Source organism: Cyanistes caeruleus, unplaced genomic scaffold (assembly GCF_971803275.1).
Source record: "Cyanistes caeruleus unplaced genomic scaffold, bCyaCae1.hap1.1 HAP1_SCAFFOLD_65, whole genome shotgun sequence".
NCBI lineage: Eukaryota > Metazoa > Chordata > Aves > Passeriformes > Paridae > Cyanistes > Cyanistes caeruleus.
Window position 1 is genome coordinate 1,134,600 of NW_028255884.1, and position 19,727 is coordinate 1,154,326.

General features: G+C 55.3%; 2 protein-coding genes across 2 annotated transcripts in view; one reads left to right on the top strand and one right to left on the bottom strand.

Annotated features, from left to right (window-relative positions):
* Positions 1-202: 202 nt before the first annotated feature.
* The window catches only part of LOC147647126 (uncharacterized), an 83,379-nt gene continuing 63,854 nt past the window's right edge, over positions 203-19,727 (top strand). Inside the window, 2 exon segments of the mRNA XM_086872411.1 lie at positions 203-969; positions 10,759-10,762. Coding sequence (XP_086728537.1) covers positions 203-969; positions 10,759-10,762 — 771 coding nt within the window.
* On the bottom strand, positions 11,471-16,455 carry LOC147647127 (uncharacterized). The gene is made up of 9 exons (XM_086872488.1): positions 14,886-16,455; positions 14,697-14,798; positions 14,137-14,250; positions 13,781-13,852; positions 13,621-13,692; positions 13,435-13,533; positions 12,931-13,011; positions 12,139-12,301; positions 11,471-11,608 (listed from the first exon to the last, which is right to left on the bottom strand). Coding segments are annotated over exons 2-9 (669 nt in total). The 5' UTR covers positions 14,764-14,798; positions 14,886-16,455; the 3' UTR covers positions 11,471-11,607.

Below are 19,727 nucleotides of genomic sequence, written 5' to 3' on the forward strand. Positions count from 1 at the left end.
ATCCCACAGGAGAAGGGGATCCAAACCCATCCCAGGGTGCTCTGAGGAGGAAAGACCCACCCTGTGCCGGGAAGGTGGCCGGAGATCCAGCCAGGGCTCTGAGCTGGTGGTCCATGAGCAGCCTCAGGATGGGGAGAAGCCCTACAAGTGCTTGGAGTGTGGGAAGAGCTTCAGCCAGAGCAACAGCCTGATCTGCCACCAGATGATCCACACTGGGGAATGGGCCTATCAGTGTGGGGAATGTGGGAAGGGCTTCAGCTGGAGCTCCCAACTCATCATCCACCAGCGCATCCACACTGGGGAGAGGCCCTACGAGTGTCCTGAGTGTGGGAAGAGGTTTCAGAGGAGCTCCACTCTCCTCAGGCACCAGCGGATTCACACAGATGAGAGGCCCTTCCACTGCCCTGACTGTGGGGAGGGCTTCAAGCAAAACTACACCCTCATCACCCACCGGCGCATCCACACTGGGGAGAGGCCCTACAGGTGTGGGGAATGTGGGAAGAGCTTCAGCCGGAACTCCAGCCTGATCTGCCACCAGAGGATCCACACCGGGGAACAGCCCTATGAGTGTGGGCAATGTGGGATGACCTTCAGCCGGAGGTCCCATCTGACCATCCACCAGATGATCCACACTGGGGAGAGGCCCTATGAGTGTCCCGAGTGTGGCAAGAGATTTCAGAGCAGCTCCAATCTCCTCGAGCACCAGCGGATTCACACGGATGAGAGGCCCTTCCGCTGCCCTGACTGTGGGGAGGGCTTCAAGCACAACTCCCACCTCATCACCCACCGGCGCATCCACACTGGGGAGAGGCCCTACGAGTGTGGGGAATGTGGGAAGAGCTTCAGCCACAGCTCCAGCCTCAACACCCACAAACACCTCCACATTGGGGAGACACCCTACGAGTGTCCCCTGTGTGGGAAGAGCTTCACCTGGAGATCTAGCTTGACCCAACACCAACGGCAGCACCAGTACGGGAAGCTCTGCAAATGCCCCAAAGTACAGGAAGAGCTTTGTGCACTGCTCCAGCTTCATCCCCCCTTGGAAAATTCAAGTTTGGCAGAGACCTGGTGATCCATGTTCCCTGTGATCCATGCTGGGGAGACACCTGTACCTTTTCCTGCCTATGGCAATGACATGATGTGGGATCAAAGAACGTGAGGGTCTGGCCATGGCCCTTTTGTTATATTTAATCCCATCTCAGGTCATTGCCAGGGGCAGGTGTTGGGGGTTAGGTGTCTTTTTTTTTTTTAATTCTGGATTGCCTGTGGAATTTTTACCCATTAGTTGTGGGGACAGCCTAACTGTGGGTACTTGGTGGGTGCTTGACAAAAGGCAAAGAGTTTGGCTGGGCCCAGGGAGGGAAGGGGGGCAGGAAAAGAGGAGAGCGGGGACAGTTTGGTGGGCTTTCTTCAGCTTCGGAGAAGGACACTTTGGGTGCAGAGATGATGCAGTGGGCACAAGAGAATTTCACCATCACTCACACGGAGCTGCTGCTGCTTCTCCTTCTCCCCTCTTTGTTGGTGGCCTCGCACCCCCTGTCCTGACGGGACGTGTGGCAGTGCCAGGCACTGCCGCGGAGCTGCTGATCCACCTCAGCCACCGGCCCAGGATCTCAGCTCATCCCTGCTGTTCCAGCTGAGTGTTCCTCAGAGCCCTGCAGGAGCACCGGGACTGCCTGCCCGAGGGGGTTTGTGAAACAAAGCCTCTCCTCCATCCCGTCTCAGCCAAGAAAGCTGTCACAGGGCTCCTGGTTCTGTTTTCTTGTTAATGCTGAAGTTATTGTTGTTTGTTTGCCTGCTTATAAATACTAATAAAGAACTGTTATTCCTATCCTCAGATCTCTGCCTGAAAGCCCCTTGATTTCAGAATTATAATAATTCAGAGGGAGGGGGTCTACATTTTCATTCCAAGGGAGGCCCCTGCTCTTTCTAGCAGACACCTGTCTTCCAAAACAAAGACAGATGGGGAGTTTCTCCATCCTCCTTACCCTTGTGGGGCCAGCAGTGCTCTTGGTTCCTCATGCTCTTTTTGTGGGGCCTTTTGTGTCTGTGCCCCTCCGACTTAGGGGGACAGGGGATATTTGATGCCCCCTTTCTGCTTCTGGGAAGCCTGTGCGGGCTCTTTGTCCCTCTCTGATTTGGGGGTTGCCAGTCTTGTCACCATCCTGGCAGCCCCCAGCCGCTCTTTGCCCTCTGCCAGGCCAGGGGTGTTCTCTGTCCCCTTGCAATTTGTGGGGCTGGCACAGGCACAATTCCCCTCCTCTTTTGGGGGGGCTGGCAGTCTCCTCTTCCCCCTGTGACTTGGGGGATGCTCTGGGCTCCATCCATCTCTTATTTTGTGTTGCCAGGTATTTATCTCCCTTCAGTTTGGGAGGCCCAGGGATAGTCTCCATCCTCCTCCAGTCTTGAGGGGCCTGGGAGTAGTCTCTGTCTCCCACCGATTTGGGGGGACTGGTGCAGGCTCCACCCCCCTCTGATTTTGAGGGACAACCTGGAGGAAAGGCACCAAAATCTTGACAAAGGCTGAAGAGAACACTCTGATTACCCCTTTTGCCCAGAGGTTCCCTTAGCTGAAGTTGCTAACAAGGACAAGACTTCCAGGCCCGCAGTGGGTTTTGGGTTGTTTTATTTCCTGGGCCCTCAGTCCTGCGTGGGACACGGGAACTGGGTGCTGCAGAGGCTGTGGCAAGGCATCAGAAATGCCCGCCCAACACCCAAGGGTGGTAGAAGATCTGCTCCAGCACTGGCCGGTCCATGGGGTGCTTGGACAAACAGCAGCGGATCAGATGTTGGCACTCTGGAGAGAGAAGGCAGAAAGCGGCGCTCACTTGCAGAAGGCTCCTGCCCAGCTGCTCCTGGCGCCTGCAGAAGCCGGGCCACGCTGCGTGTGCTGGGAGCTGCCCTTGCCGGGAGAGCGGCACGGCAGGACAAGCGTCCCCTCCTTCAGCCAAGCGTGCCACACCCAGCCTGCCACGGGCCACCTGCTGCAGCCGGCCCTTGAGGGCACATGGACGTCCCGCGCAGCTGCGGGAGGGCCGGGCTGGGCTGCGCGGTGCCACCTGCCAAAGCCTGCCTTCTTCAGGCCGTGTACCAACCTGGAGAGACCTCCTGCGGGAAGAAGAGCTGCCCCAACACGGTGTCACGCTCGTTCTCAAAGGGCAGGAACCCGCACACCATCTCCAACAGCCAGCTGAACGCTGCACCCCGTGGCCCAGGAGGGAATGGGGCTGTGCAGTGCCTGGCACTGGGAGCAGGGCCCGCGCTCTGGGCTCACCGGCAAACTGTGTGAAGGCCCGCTCCTGGAGGAAGGTGCCGCAACCGACGTCCATCAGCTTCAGGTCCCCAGTGTCTGGGTTGACAAGGAGGTTCTCTGGCTTGATGTCCCGGTGCAGGACGCCGCAAGCCGTGCAGTGCCATACGGCCTCTCTGAGGGATGGAGGCTGTCAGAGATAGCGGAGGCTCCTGGCACCATGGACGTTCTCTGACAGCCTGAGCTTCTTGCACGGATGGCGGGTCTTCTCTGCTGTGCCATCCTTGCAAGGCTTGAGGCTCTCCCAAGGATGGCCAATCTTGCTGGGAGCAGCCTCCACAAGGGATGGTGGCTTCTGGAGAAGCTGGGCAAGCCACAGCAGGGCAGGTGGCCTCACTTCATCAGCTTCTCCAGTTCTTTCCACAACGCCTGCCACATCCCAAAGAAGAGCGGCACAGATGTCCCATTGTGTGCCCAGTGCCGGATCATCACTTCCTGCAGCTCTTGGGCCACTGCCATGCAGGGACTGCAGCTGCAGGAGCTCTCCAGAGGGCTTGCGGGAGCACCTGGCCGCCGGCGAGGGGTGGCCCGAGGCCTGGAGAACCTGGGAGCCTCAGGGGCTGCTCGGTTCCTCCATGGGCCTCTGGGCCTAACCCTGGGGCGCTTCCTCGTCTGCCGCCTCCGTGGTTGCCAGTGGCCACTGGCCCAGCAGACAGCCACAGCGGCCAGCAGCAGGACAAGGGCAGCCATCAGGATGCCACCGTCACCCATGGCTACGGCACGTCCCATGGCGACTGCACTGGCAGCTGCGGGGGCTGGCCCGGTTTATATAGGGCTGGCGTGGTGATGTCACAGTGCTGTGGCCAGGACAGCTGTGTGACATCACGGCCCTGCATCACACCAGAGCTCAACCTCTTTGTGACATCATGGCCCTGCATCACCCCAGCCCTCACCAGTTCCATGGGAGCGAGGAAGGGGCTCCCTGTGGGCACTCGAGCACCCTCTGGAGCAGAGGAGAAGGAAGATTCTTGTCTAAATAGGACATGGGGATGAGGAGGGGAACGGTGATGGTGTCACCTCCTGGCTGGCAGAGCATGGGACATGGATTGTCCAGTCGGGGACTGCGAAGTCCATGGACAGGACAAGCCCTGCTCAGCAACATGGAAACCATCGGTGTGCTGTCCACTACATTCCCATGCTGAATCCAAACTTGGATTCAAATCTAATTCTGTGCCTCTTTCTGGGAATTAAATGGATCCTATCCCATTGAAAACCAGTACCTTTAAAACTTTAGGGATCTCTGACTTCAGGGAATTGAGGCGCAAAGAAAATGAAAGGGTATGATGGAGTTTGTGTCCACCTAAAATTAACACTTTAATGAGAAATAAAATAAGCACAACGCCCATAAACCGTGCGCAGTATAGGGACAAACTGCAAAGACCAGGACTACGGGCAGACACAAAAATATATAGGGTAGGTCTGAGGGCAGAGTCTGAGGGCATGGGTCCAACCACAAACTGGGGTTAGAAATATGCAAAATACTGCAACAAATAACAACCAATCAGGGGAGAGAACCGGGAACATTCTAGAAACATAACCTTATAAGGGGTGAGTCGATTAACATATTAACTGCCATAAGCCCTTTCTCTTTGCCATAACTTAAACAAATGCTTCCCAAGGCTTGAACTTAATGCCTCTTCTTTTTTCTGGGTGAAATTCAGCTGGCTTGGATCCCCAGCGAGACACATTCCCATATCACATTAGTCTGTTCTTCACCCAACACTCCCTGTCCCCGTTCATTTCACACTGGGATTTCTGCTCCAGAAGGATTCTGTGAGGGGCACAATTAAAAGTCCCTCATGGAATGGGCAGATCCAGATTTAACAAGTGGGAAAGAGTTTAACCCCACTATCTGTTTAACTGGTCCCGAGGGTGGAGACCTGAAGGAAACTCATGACTGGATTCAGGTCATAGATCTGCAGATGCCAAGGAGATATTAAATTATCCTCCTTGGAATTAAAGCTGGGAATTTTTCTTTCTCTGGAGCAGTAAATTAGGATGTTGATGGGCCCCCCTTCTCTGCTCGCTCTGACTCTCCTGCCCCAGCCTCGCTCGGTTCCATTCACGTTCCTCCTGTCAGGGACACTCTCCACACAGATCATGGCTCGGATTCCTTGGATCCTCAGCACTGTTTTCCTGGATTTTAGCCAGGGCTGTCCCTGGTTTTGGGGCAGGCTGGAGCGTGTGGAGCTTTCCGCAGCCACCGTTAGGGGTGTGTGTCTTCCTTTTCCCAGCAATTTCCCTCTATCTTCCCATTACCGACGTTTCTCCTCTCCACCTCTTCCAGCTCCATGCCATGTTGACAGGAGCTCAGAAAGAGCAGGAAAACAGAAACAAGCTCCACAGCGAATTCCTGGAAGAAAAATCCATGGATGGTCAGGTGACTGCTGAGGCTCCTTCCTGAAAATCGGGGCTGTTGGGAGCACGGCACAGGGTGTCCCAGGACTTAGAGCTGGACACTGAACCCTCCTGGATCTCCTTGGCACCCGTCCCAGGCAGGGATGGTCCTGGATATCCTCCTGCATCTGCCCCAGGACGGTCCCTGCTCCCTGGGGCGGGATGGGATGGGTAGAGGACAAGGAATGAAGATCAGGAGAAGAATACAGAGATGCTTCTTGCCACTTCAGCAAGAAATTTGGTGCACTGAAAGCTCAGCTGGAGACGAAGGTGGCCAAAAATGTGAGGCACAATAAAAACTGACTTGTTAATACATTAAAAAAAGAAATTATAGGAATTACATCATCCCCTTCCAGGATGTGGATGGTCACCTGACAAACATGGACATAGACACAGTGCAGGTTTTCTAATGCATTTATTGCCTCTGTCTTCAACACTCACCCCTCCCTTCCCAGAGGAAAACACGCATTGTACCAAGGGACACTGCAAAGTCCTTGAAGAGGGCAAGCCCTGCTCAGCAGAAACCAAACCACCCCAGACTGAATCACAGCATTCCCATCTTGAATCCAAACCCAGCATGTGCCAGCTCTTGGGAAGAGAGGAAGCCCATGGCAGTCAAAACCAGAGCAGTGGGACAAACATGAGCGCTCTTTGGAATATCCGGATTTATTTAGAGCGGAGGCTCTGCAGAAGTTGGTGAGCTGCTATGAGAAAACTCTTGCAGTCCTCGCCAGCCATTTCAGGAGAGCTCCCCAGAGACAGAGGAACTTCCCCTCCCTTTGTCTCTGGGGGATCTTCTCTGGCACAGGGTAGTGGTTGTTTGAAGTTGGTGCCGCTGCAGCGTCCTGGGAGCCAGGGCTTGACACAGGTGGCAGCAGCACTCTTCCTGATGTGCTGCCGCTTGCTCCTGGGGAGGATTCATTGCAAGGGGCTGAGCTCCGGTTCTGATTTCCAGGCTTTTCCAGGCCATGTTCATCTTCAGGGATGAGCCAGGGCTGTGATCCCTGAATTGGGTGGGGCCGTGATGTCACAAAGGGGCTGAGCGCTGGTGTGATGCAGGGCCGTGATGTCACACAGCTGTGCTGGCCACAGCACTGTGACATCACCGTGCCAGCCCTATATAAACTGGGCCAGCCCCCGCAGCTGCCAGTGCAGTCGCCATGGGACGTGCCGTAGCCATGGGTGACGGTGGCGTCCTGATGGCTGCCCTTGTCCTGCTGCTGGCCGCTGTGGCTGTCTGCTGGGCCGGTGGCCACCGGCAACCACGGAGGCGGCAGACGAGGAAGTGCCCCAGGGTTAGGCCCAGAGGCCCATGGAGGAACCGAGCAGCCCCTGAGGCTCCCAGGTTCTCCAGGCCTCGGGCCACCCCTCGCCGGCGGCCAGGTGCTCCCGCAAGCCCTCTGGAGAGCTCCAGCAGCTGCGGTCCCTGCATGGCAGTGGCCCAAGAGCTGCAGGAAGTGATGATCCGGCACTGGGCACACAATGGGACATCTGTGCCGCTCTACTTTGGGATGTGGCAGGCCTTGTGGAAAGAACTGGAGAAGCTGATGAGGTGAGGCCACCTGCCCTGCTGTGGCTCTCCCAGCTTCTCCAGAAGCCGCCATCCCTTCAGGAGGCTGCTCCCAGCAAGACTGGCCATCCTTGGGAGAGCCTCAAGCCTTGCAAGGATAGCACAGCAGAGAAGACCCGCCATCCATGCAAGGAGCTCAGGCTGTCAGAGAACGTCCATGGTGCCAGGAGCCTCCGCTATCTCTGACAGCCTCCATCCCTAAGAGAGGCTCAGCCAGACCTGTCAGCCTGCAGAAGGTGCAGAGCCCAGGGACAGGTCTCCCAGCTTCCTTGGACCCTTGGACTTCAACAACATGGGCGCATCCCTGAGCACTGACATGGCCAGGGAAAGCCCACAGGTCCAAGTGGGAGCCCAGCCTGATCCAGGGGAGCCGTCTCAGGAGCAGGTGGAGGAGCAGCAAGTGTCCTGGAGCCAGCAGCTGCTGGACCACAGCTCCCAGGTGACGGTGCTGGATGTGCCAGCTGGCAACAGCCCGTGCCTGGTAGAGGAGACAATTCTCGAGGGAACAGGGAGTTTCCTCCATCTCCAGGAAGCTGCTCCCATAGAGCCACCAAATACCAACAAGGCTTCTGTACCGGCAGGTGAGACCTGAGGAGCTGTCTGGGGCTGCCATGGGGCTCTGGAGGGGCATTCCCAGGCCAGGCAAGGGCTTCTGAGAGCAGCCTAGAAGCAGGTCAGAGCAAGGTGGCCGGTGCTGGCTGTGGCCACTGCACTGGCGGGCACTTGGGGGGTTCCTGGCAGCATCAGGCCCTGTGATGGAGGCCTCCTCCTCACAGCCCGACGGCACCTGTGTTCCACTGGAGATCGTGCTAATGGAAAAGGTAGGCTTTGGCTGCCGCAGAATTATCCAGCTCCTCGACTGGTTCGAGCTGCCTGACAGCTTCGTGCTGGTGATGGAGCATCCGGAGCAATCTTGGGATCTCTTGCACATCCTGCTGGAGCAAGAGTTCCTGAGCGAGGAGGCGGCGTGCTGGCTTTTCTGGCAGGTGCTGGAGGCCGTGTGGCACTGCACCACCTGCGGCATCCTGCACCGGGACATCAAGCCAGAGAACCTCCTCATCAACCCGGAGACTGGCGACCTGAAGCTGATGGACTTCGGTTGCGGCACCATCCTCCAGGAGCGGGCCTTCACACAGTTTGCCGGTGAGCCCAGAGCGCGGGCCCTGCTCCCAGTGCCAGGCACTGCACAGCCCCATTCCCTCCTGGGCCGCGGGGTGCGACATTCAGCCGGCTGTTGGAGATGGTGTGCGGGTTCCTGCCCTTCGAGAACGAGCGTGACACCGTGTTGGGGCAGCTCTTCTTCCCGCAGGAGGTCTCTCCAGGTTGGTACACGGCCTGAAGCAGGCAGGCTTTGGCAGGTGGCACCGCGCAGCCCAGCCCGGCCCTCCCGCAGCTGCGCGGGACGTCCATGTGTCCTCAAGGGCCGGCTGCAGCAGGTGGCCCATGGCAGGCTGGGTGTGGCACGCTTGGCTGAAGGAGGGGACGCTTGTCCTGCCGTGCCGCTCTCCCGCCAAGGGCAGCTCCCAGCACACGCAGCGTGGCCCGGCTTCTGCAGGCGCCGGGAGCAGCTGGGCAGGAGCCTTCTGCAAGTGAGCGCCGCTTTCTGCCTTCTCTCCCCAGAGTGCCAACATCTGATCCGCTGCTGTTTGTCCAAGCACCCCATGGACCGGCCAGTGCTAGAGCAGATCTTCTACCACCCTTGGGTGCTGGGCGGGCATTTCTGATGCCTTCGCACAGCCTCTGCAGCACCCAGTTCCCGTGTCCCACGCAGGACTGAGGGCCCAGGAAATAAAACAACCCAAAACCAACTGCGGGCCTGGAAGTCTTGTCCTGGTTAGCAACTTCAGCTAAGGGAACCTCTCTGCAAAAGGGGTAATCAGAGTGTTCTCTTCAGCCTTTGTCAAGATTTTGGTGCCTTTCCTCCAGGTTGTCCCTCAAAATCAGAGGGGGTGGAGCCTGCACCAGTCCCCCCAAATCGGTGGGAGGCAGAGACTACTCCCAGGCCCCTCAAAACTGGAGGAGGATGGAGACGATCCCCGGGCCCCCCAAACTGAAGGGAGATAAATACCTGGCAACCCAAAATAAGAGATGGATGGAGCACACAGCAGCCCCCAAGCCAGAGGGGGAAGGGGAGACTGCCAGGCCCCCCAAAGAGGAGGGGAATTGTGCCTGTGCCAGCCCCACAAATTGCAAGGGGACAGAGAACACCCCTGGCCTGGCAAAGGGCAAAGTGCGGCCGAGGGCTGCCGGAATGGTGACAACACTGGCACCCCCCAAATCAGAGAGGGACTAAGAGCCCACACAGGCTTCCCAGAAGCAGAAAGGGGGCAGCAAATATCCCCTGTCCCCCTAAGTCGGAGGGGCACAGACACAAATGGCTCCACAAAAAGAGCATGAGAAACCAAGAGCACTGCTGGCCCCACAAGGGTAAGGAGGATGGAGAAACTCCCCATCTGTCTTTGTTTTGGAAGACAGGTGTCTGCTACGGAGGGCAGGGGCCTCCCCTGGAATGAAAATGTAGACCCCCTCCCTTGGAATTATTATAATTCTGTTATCAAGGGGCTTTCAGGAAGAGATCTGGGGATAGGAATAACAGTTCTTTATTAGTATTTATAACCAGGCAAACAAACAACAATAACTTCAGCATTAACAAGAAAACTGAACCAGGGGGCCCTGTTACAACCTTCTCAGCTGAGACGGGAAGGGATGGAGGAGAGGCTTTGTTTTCACAAACCCCCTCGGGCGGGCAGTCCCGGTGCTCCTGCAGGGCTCTGAGGAACACTCAGCTGGAACAGCAGGGATGAGCTGAGATCCTGGGCCGGTGGCTGAGGTGGATCAGCAGCTCTGCGGCGGTGCCTGGCACTGCCACACGTCCCGGCAGGACAGGGGGTGTGAGGTCACCAACAAAGAGGGAAGAAGGAGAAGAAGCAGCAGCTCTTTGTGGGTGATGGCGAAATTCCCTTCTCCCCACCGCAGCAGCTCTGCACCCAATGTGTCCTTCTCTGAAGCTGAAGAAAGCCCACCAAACTGTCCCCACCCTCTATTTTTCCTGCCCCCTTCCCCTCCTGGGCCTGGCCAAACTCTTTGTCTTTTGCCAAGCACCCACCAAATACCCACAGTTAGTGTCTTAATCCCTCTTAGCATAAACATTACCAATTAAATAAATGCAACTTCATGTTTAATTGCAGAAGTGGAAAAAATGTTCCAGAATTCTAAAACTACTTTGAAAAATATGTTATTAATATGGAAAAAGGGAAGAAACATTTGGGGATTACTTCCTACTAAAAATAATTCTAAATATTTCAAAAAATTTCTAATTTTTAAAAATAAAAAATAAAGATAACAAGGTGGGTTCCCCAAGCCCGGCTGCTGCCTGCCCAGCCAAGGCTGTGGCCAGCCAAGCAGCTGTGCCAGTGCTGCTGGTACCAGCCAGACCCCAGAGCAGAAGCCCAAAGGTGTTGCTCAAGCTCTGCCTTGGCAGGAGGGTCCTGCCTTCAGTCCTGTCCAGACACCAGGGCCAGCACTTTCAGGGACAGAGGGTCCTGGTCTGGGTGGTGGCCGCACAGCAATAAGCTGATAACTCAGCGTTGGCAAGGAAAACAGACACGGGCTTGGAGATGCAGGAAGAGAGGTGCAGTTCTCCCTGACTGAGTGTAGTGATTAACATTCACACTGTTATAAATGCATATCATATTATTGGCTTTTTGCAAATATTATAAGGAATGTTATATGTATAAGATTAGAAAATCTAGCTGTATTAATATGGTTTCCTTTATTTCTGTTATTGATGAAACTTTGAAATAGTGGTATAATACATATATGTTAAGCTTTGGCATAGTATTAAAACAAAATCTACTTTAGTTTGTATAACCCAAAGACTGCAAAAGATAGCTGGAGATGCCCCCTACATTCAGAAACTATCTTATCCAGATGAAGACAGCAGTGACCAGAACTCTGGGGGAGGAATTTATTGCATTTCTGTTATCAGGAAATGTAAATCTCATTGGCGCCAAGAAGATTGATCTATTGGGAAGGGGGCAAGAGAAAACTAAACAGAAGAACACCAAAGATCCTAAGAAGAATGTATGAATATGCATGAGAATATATGGATATGTAGTAGGATTCTGTTTTTAAGGGACAATTCTTTGCCAGTAAGGTGTGCTCTCTTGGCTGAATGCAGAGACACCCAGCTGTATCTGTATACTTTACTTTATTTTTAGCTTCTAGTTATCTTTTCATTAAACCTTTAAATTCTATAAGAAAAATACGTGAACCTCATTTTTCACAACACTGAGCTGTTTGGCCGGACATCTGAAGGTGCAGAGGTGCTCCTGTGGAGAGAAGAGGTGGCTGAGGCCCCCAGCTGCCGCTGGCACAAAGGGACCCTCCTGCACAGCAGGGCCCAGAGCTGCCAAGGCTCCCCAGCACGGCTGGAGCTGCTGGCACAGCTTGGCCCAGCTGGACAGCTGCCCCTCAAGGCCCTGGCGAGCAGGGGATGGCTCTGGGCAGGGTCCCTGGCCAGGAGAAGGCCCCAGAGCACCTCTGCCTGTCAAGGGCAATCTTGTCCCTGCTCTTTCTCCTGCCCACCTTGCTTTGCCTCTGCCCGCTGCTCCTGGGGCTGCTCTTGGCCAGGCAGCCTCAGTGGCAGCCAGCACTGGCTGCAGCCCCAGCGGGCTCCCCAGGACAAGGCCCAGCAATTAAGAGGCCAATGGAAGCCCTGGGCAGCAGCAGAACTCTCAGCAGAGTTATTTGGACAACCAAGGACTATCCACAGGTCTACAGCAGCCTCACTGGGAATGTTTCTATTCTACAATAACTTTCAAAAGAAGCTGTTTGAGGGAAAGATGAACGAAACACTCACTATTTTCTCTTGCAGGCATACCAGATTCCAACACCGCATAAAACAAAGAAATGCACCAAACAAAGCAGGCCTGCCATTAATTCTAGCCAACAGCGTGTTCCCTGACAGAAACCTCTTCTGATGCCCTTCTGGGAATTGGGAACACGTGTTGTGCCGGCTGCATCTGTGGGAGCAATGGGCAGCGTGAGGCCTGTGCTGTGCTCCACTGCTGAGCTGGCAGCACGGTGGGTATGTCCAGGATATTCCCTGTTTCCCCCAGAGCTGGGGCCTGCAGGCACCTTGCCAGCCCTTGGCACAGGCTGTGCCACCCTGTAAAACCCAGAAAGCTGAGAGGGGGACCTAGGGACAGCACAGCTGCTTGGGCAGTGGGTCCTTCCAGGGACACGGGCCAAACCCATCCCTGAGCAGCCACTGCCACCCCGACCCTCCCTGCTCTGTGACAGCTCCCCCAGCCCAAGGGGACAGAGCCAGGCCCTGTCAGGAGCCAGTGCAGCCCCTGCCCAGTTGGGAGCCAGGGCTGGCTGTGGCCCTGGGCTCGTGGCAGGGCTCCCACTCGGGGCTGCTCCTGTGCCTTGGGCCTCAGGATGCTTAGGGCCAGCTCCAGGAGCAGCTGCAGTGGGATGGACACTGGTGCACGAGTCCCATTTCGCAGGGGCTGGGAATGAGCTCCAGAGGCCTGGAAGCCGAGGCACCTCCAGCTTTGGCTGCTGCCAGGCTCTGCAAGGAGAGGCCCTGTGGGAATAGCTGCTGGCACACAGCCCCACCGAGGGCTGAGCCCAGCACAGCAATTACCTCCTGTGCCTGGGCCCGTGCCTGCAATTGCCTCCCTTCGTTCAGGAAATGCCGCCTTCCATAGAGCCTCTCTGTCCATCCCTTGAGAAAGGAAGAGGCACAGCTGGATCAGATGGAACCATTACATAGCAGGGAAGTGGCCTCTTCAGGAGGCAGTGCTTGTCAAAGACATGGAAGAGGATCAGGAAAAGGCCCAGGCTCTCTCTTGTCCAAACCACCACCTCTCCTGATCTGCTCAGAGACCAGGAAGTTGCAGAGGATCTCAAGGTGTGCATGGGCCATGGTGCAGTTTGGGCAGCCTGCCTGCTGATGCCAAATGCCTTCCTGCAGAGGCTGGGCAGAAACTGCATCCAGGCCAGGCTGGGAAACATCGCTGCAGGGCTTGAAAGCAGCAGCAGGGCAGCGAGGCTGCCATGGATCCCTTCCCATGGTGCAGGGCATGGCATGTCCAGAGAAAGCCCCTGACTGCAGAGTCTCAGGAAAGGCTGAGGGAAATGCACCCACCACGCCCTGTGAGCAGTTCCTTCTCTATTTCTTTCAGGATATGGTGTGACTCAAGTGGTTCTTTCTGTCCTGTGGCTCTGTTCTTCCCTCTCGGAGGACCTTAACAAAAAATAGTTCCATTTGCCAGGAATGGATCCCAGAAAAGCAATGCTCAGCCTGTGGGTACGGCAGGGACACACCACTCACCCCTGAGATGGGAGCCGGGCTTGCGGGCAGTGATCGGCAAAGGAGCTGGGAAAGTCCTCCCTGCAGACACACCTGTAACTCAACAGCCACAGAAGCTTCTGTCACCTGGTTCCTACCAGGTTGTCAATGATTATTCGTCGATGGGACACTGAGAACATACCTGCAGGAGGCTCCAAGGGCTTCAAAACTTTATCCAGCCAATCTAATGGAGAATCCTTCCTGGGAACCTCATCTGGAAGGGAGCACACATCAGAACCATTCCATGGTGTGCTGGGATCCCCTTCTGCCTTAGGGAACTGGGCACTGCCAGGGGGTTGGGTAAGACCATGGGAGCCAGATGTCAGTGGACATGGCCAAAGCTGTAGAGGGGCCTGAAATGCTCTGGGCTGGCTCCTGGTCACTCTCAACACTCTTCCCATGCCCTGTGCAACATCCCTGAAGGGCGGGCACTCCCCAGTAGCAGAGATATACAGCTCAAGCCTCAGCAGGGCTCAGGCCCAGAGGCACAGCAATTACCTCCTGGGACTGTGACTGTGCCTGGCATGGCCTCCCTTCCTGCAGCAGAGGCTGCCCATGGGCCACTGCTTCCTCCGGGAAACGCTGCCTTCAGCACAGCCTCTCCATCCACTTCTGCAGAAAGGGACAGCTGGATCAGATGGCAGCATTCCCCACTGGGCGAGGTGGCATCTTCAGGAGGCAATGCTTCTCAAAGACTTGGTTAAGGACCAGGATATCATATCAACTTTTGGGATTGGCCAGGGCCCTCCTTTCTCCAAACAGCTGCCATTTCTGATCTACCCGGAGACCAGAGAATTCTACAAGAATGCAGGGTGTGCATGGCCCATGGTGCAGTTTGGACTCCCTATCAGCTGATACCAAATGCCTTCCTGCAGAGGCTGGGGAGAAGCTGCAGCCAGGCCAGGCTGGGAAACAGCCCTGCAGGGCTTGAAAGCAGCAGCAGGGCAGCAAGGCTGCCATGGATCCCTTCCCGCTGTGTTGGGCACTGCATGTCCAGATGTGCAGAGAAAGTCCCCAGCTGCTGAGTCTCAGGAGAAGGCTGAGGGACATGGACCCACCTTGTCCTTCCTGCAGAATTTTCTTCAGCATTTGCCTCATGGGTTTGGATGGCTCATGGGGTTTCATAACTCCTGTAGCTTTGGTATTTCCTCTTGGAGGACCTTAGAGCAAAATAATTCCATTTCCCAGGAATGGATCCCAGAATGCCAATGCTCAGCCTGTGGGGTCAGGAGGGACACGCCACTCACCCCAGTGATGGGAGCCAGGCTTGTGTGCAGCAACCAACCCAGGAGCTGGGAGAGTCCTCCCTGCAGACACACCTGTAACTCAACAGCCACAGAAGCTTCTGTCATCTCTTCTGATCTGAACAGGCAGCACTGAGCCTCAGGAGTGGTGAGAGGATCACGCAGGGTGAGGGCACACACGTGCATGGCTCTGTCCTGGCACCTGCAGCGATGCTCTCCTGGCCAAGCCTTGGGCTCTGAGCTGGCAGCTCTCCCAGGGGGAAAGGCCTTCACCTACCCTCACCATCTTCCAGAGCCTCAGTCCTGGGTGTGGGTTGGGAAGCCAGATCACCTTCAGCAAGAGGCTTGGCTGAAAAAAGAGGTAGGACAGAACAGCTCTCGTGGCTCTGTAGGAGACCCTCAGGCTCCCTGGGGCTGGCAAAGGAGCCATGCAAGGCACAGCCCCGGGACACAGCCCTGGGCCCGGCCCCTTCCCTCTCTGCTCTTCTCCGTGGCTGCACAGAGCACATGGAAGGAGACACTGGCATTGCACACGGGAAGAAGACTGACAGCTAAATGCTCCTTCTTCCCACTGGTAGTGACCTGTGGGATCCCTCAGGGCTCTAGAAGGGAGCAGGGCGAGGTTTCTAGAACCCAACAAGCCTGAGATTATTTTAAGAGATATGGCATATGAGTGAGCTCTTGCCACCTTGTCATTTTGTGTTCTGTCAGTAAAGGGAATAGAAGAACTTGCCTCCAGCATTCTCCAAGATATTCAAAGTATCATTCAGTAGCACTTCCAAATAATTGAGGTTGAGTTCCAAATCTAGAAGGGAGCACAGATCAGAACAGTTTCCATGGTGTGCTGAGATCCCCTTCTACCTTAGGGAACCGGGCAGTGCAAGGGAGTCATGCTAAGGCTGTGGGTGCCAGATGTCAGTGGACATGGCCACAGCTGCAGAGGGGCCTGGGGGCTCTGGGCTGGCTCCTGGTCACTCTCCACCCTCTTTGCAGGCCCTGTGCAGCATTCCTGGGAGAGGTTGCTGGAGCAGCCCAGGCCCCACTGGGGCCCTCTCTCTGCCACAGCTGAAAGAACTGTAAAAGCAATGGGGAAGAACTACAGCAGGCAGTGCCACAACTGTCCCTCAGGCCCTCCCTCCCTCCTGCCCACGTTCTGCTGGGACAGCTCTCCCATCCCATAGGGACTGGGCCAGGCTCTTTCAGGATACAGTGGAGCCTTGCCCTCCCCCTCTGCCTATTCCCCACCATGGGCACCCCTTTGCAGCTGCTGCCAGGTTTTGGGACCTGTCTCCCGTGGAGGGACCCCAGCAGGACTGCTCAGTAGCCAAGTGCCCTGAGCCTGCTGGGGATAATTCCACTGGGCTGTGCCGGTCTTGTCTGGGCTGTGCCTGCACTGCCAAGCAGCAGAGATGGCAGCTCAAGCCTCAGCAGGGCTCAGGCCCAGGGGCACAGCAATTACCTCCTGGGACTGTGACTGTGCCTGGCATGGCCTTCCTTCCTGCAGCAGAGGCTGCCCATGAGCCACTGCTTCCTCCGGGAAACGCTGCCTTCAGCACAGCCTTTGGGTTCATCTCTGGAGAAAGGAAGAGGGATACATGCATCAGGTGGGGCTGTTTGTTCCCCAGCATGAAGGTGGCATCTTCAGGAGGCAATAGTTGTCAAAGTTATGGATAAGTTTCAGGAAGGCATCCAAACTTTGGAGCCAGGCCAGCCACATCTACCACAAGACTGGGAAATTGCAGGGGATTTCAGGGTGTGCATGGCCCGTGCTGCAGTTTGGGCTCCCTGACAGCTGATGCCAAATGCCTTCCTGCAGAGGCTGGGGAGAAGCTGCAGCCAGGCCAGGCTGGGAAACAGCCCTGCAGGCTGTGAAAGCAGCAGAGGGGCAGCAAGGCTGCCATGGATCCCTTCCTGCTGTGCCTGGCACGGTGTGTCCAGATGTGCAGAGAAAGCCCCACGCTGCTGAGTCTCAGGAGGAGGCTGAGGGACAGGGACCTACCACGGCGTCTCTCCAGATCACTCAGCCTCTTGTCTCCTGTAGGTTTGTTCTCCCCTCTAGGAGGACCTTAACAGAAAGCATTTCCATTTCAGATGAATGGATCCCACAGAACCAGGGCTCAGCCTGTGGGATCAGCAGGGACACACCACTCACCCCTGTGATGGGAGCTGGGCTTGCGTGCAGCAACCAGAAAAGGAGCTTGAAATGTCCTCGCTGCAGACACACCTGTAACTCAACAGCCACAGCAGCTTCTGTCACCTGCTTCCTGCCAGGGTGTCAGTGTTTATTCCTTGTTGGGACAGTGAGAACGTACCTGCATGGGGCTCCAGAGGCAGAAAATCTTCATGAAGCCAAGCTGCTGGAGAAGCCTTCCTACCACCCTCATCTGGAAGGAAGCACAGATCAGAACCATTCCATGGTGTGCTGGGACCCCCTTCTGCCTTAGGGAACTGGGCACTGCAAGGGGGTTGGGGAAGGCCATGGGAGCCAGATGTCAATGGACATGGCCAAAGCTGCAGAGGGGCCTGGGGAGCTGTGGGCTGGCTCTGGTCACTCTCCACCCTCTTTGCAGGCCCTGTGCAACATCCCTGGAAGGGCAGTGGGACCAGCCCAGGGCCCCTGAGGCCTCTGTCCCTCCCACAGAGAAAATCCTCCCTAAAGCCCTGGGGAAAACCATCCCCAACACTTCCCAGGGAGAAGGGAGCACTGTCCCAGGAAGGGGGACCGAGGCTGCCGGCTCACCTGCTCGCCCTGCTCGCCACAGAGCAGCCTGGACAGCCCTGTCAGGCAGGGCCACTGCCAGGAGGAGCAGGAGGAGGAGGCGCAGAGCAAAGGCCATGGTGCCTTGCCCACTGCCAGTCCTGCAGCTCTTGCTGCCACCACTGTCCTGACACCGCTGTCCCAATGTCAGCACCGCTGCTGCCGCCGCCGCTGCTGCCACAACAGTCGTGGTCAAGGACTGACTGCTCGGTCCTTGTGGTGCTGGGCAACCACGGGGCTCTGGGACCTCTGTGACCTCAGAGCCTGCTGTCACCTCAGCCTGCTGTCACCCCAGAGCCTTCTGTGACCTCATGGCCTTAGATGTCTGCCCCAAGTGTACTCCCATCTGTACTAGAGGACTGCTCTGACTGTGAATCTTTGACTTCATCAAAGGGTCATTGCTAAACAAAACCTTGGTTTTGCCTGCTGACATTGCTGGACAGGCGCTGTCCCAGGAGATGCTCTTGATGGTTGCCTCTTTTCCTGGGCATGGCACTGGAGGAGGTCCAGGCCCAGGTGATGCCACTGAAGGAAATGTGCCCTCAGCCCAGGGATGCTCAACACAGACTCCCCCAGCCCCTTGGGGCCCTGCCTCTGGTCACAGCAGCCCCTGCCTGGCTCCTGCCTGCCCACACCGTGGTCAGCCCTGCCTGCTCCTGGATATGGAGCTCAGCCAGGGCTGGTGCTGTGTGGGCTTTGCTGGTGGTACCAGCCAGACACTGGGGTGAGAGCTCCATCTCTTTATTGGAACAGAAGAGCTGTGCTGGGCCCTGCCCTGGCAGGAGGGACCCACCTTCAGTCCAGGCCACAGAGCAGGGCGGGTCCCTTCAGGGACACAGGGCCTTGCTGTGGGTGGTGGCAGCATCTGCACAGCAGCAAGCTGGTAATGCAGCTGTGACAGGGACATCACGTATGGGCATGGAGATGTGAAATGTGTGGTGCAGTGTCCCTGAGGGAGGTGTTGGCCTTTCCTGTGAAGCTGCAGAGGGGAACCTGTTGAGAGAGGAGATGGCTGAGGCCCCAGCTGCAGCTGGCACACAGGGACCCTCCTGCACACTGCGAGATTCTCACTGTGCTCAAAGTTTCCCTCTGAAGACTAAGAGCTGAATGTGGATGGGCTTAACAGCTGATCTGCAGGCCAAACAATTGAGGTAGCAAAAGAAGAAATTGAGAAAATACAAGTTTATCCATAGCAAGGAGGAAAGCAAGGCCGTTAGCATGGAAACCAATAAAAAGGGATATAAGGGGTATTTGCAGTTGTAATAAATGGAATTGGTTCGTGCTAACTAAATTGTAACTGTTATTAAAGTTCTTATTAGAAACAATCAAGAATCAGTGTTACAAAGCAGATGTACCCCTTTGCAGATGTTACATGTCAAAATTAAGGTACAGGATGTAGTTTAGAAGATAAATGGCGTCTCAAGACCAAAATGGCCTTGAGATGGACCAAAATTAGAACAAATTTAGGCATTGGGCCTAAAGATTAGTAAACATAAAGCTAATTAGTAGACTAACACAACACAAGGCTTAGTACGCACGTGCAGACCAGTAAGGTTATCCAAAGGACAATGAGGAAGAGGAGAAGCCTTCACCAAAAGACCACCAAAAGAAGACTGAAGACCCCCTAACAACAAGTGAGGCATGCGCCATGAAGAAAAGTGAGGTAAAGTCAGAAAAATTGGAAATAGGAGGAAACTTACAGGAAACATTAATGAATATGTATAAGCATACAGTATACAAGTTTAGCATGAAATGCTTTGTTTTGAACGTGAGGCAGGGTGGGAAGCCTCTGTACCCTGGTCAGTTTTGCTTATGCTTTAATCATACTTAATTACTAGCAGATTATTTATATAAATTTTAATTTTTATTAAACTGTATTATTTTACTAAACTGTATTCTTTTATAACACATTACTATTCAATTTAGTAAATTGTATTCATTTTTAATTAAACTGCCATTAACCCAAGGGTCCTAGTTGTCAAAATTCTAATTTCATTTATAACAGTATTTTAACAAAGAAGGCTGTTACAACAACATTGGTATTTACCAAACATGACACAACATGAGGTATATTAACAAAGAAGGCC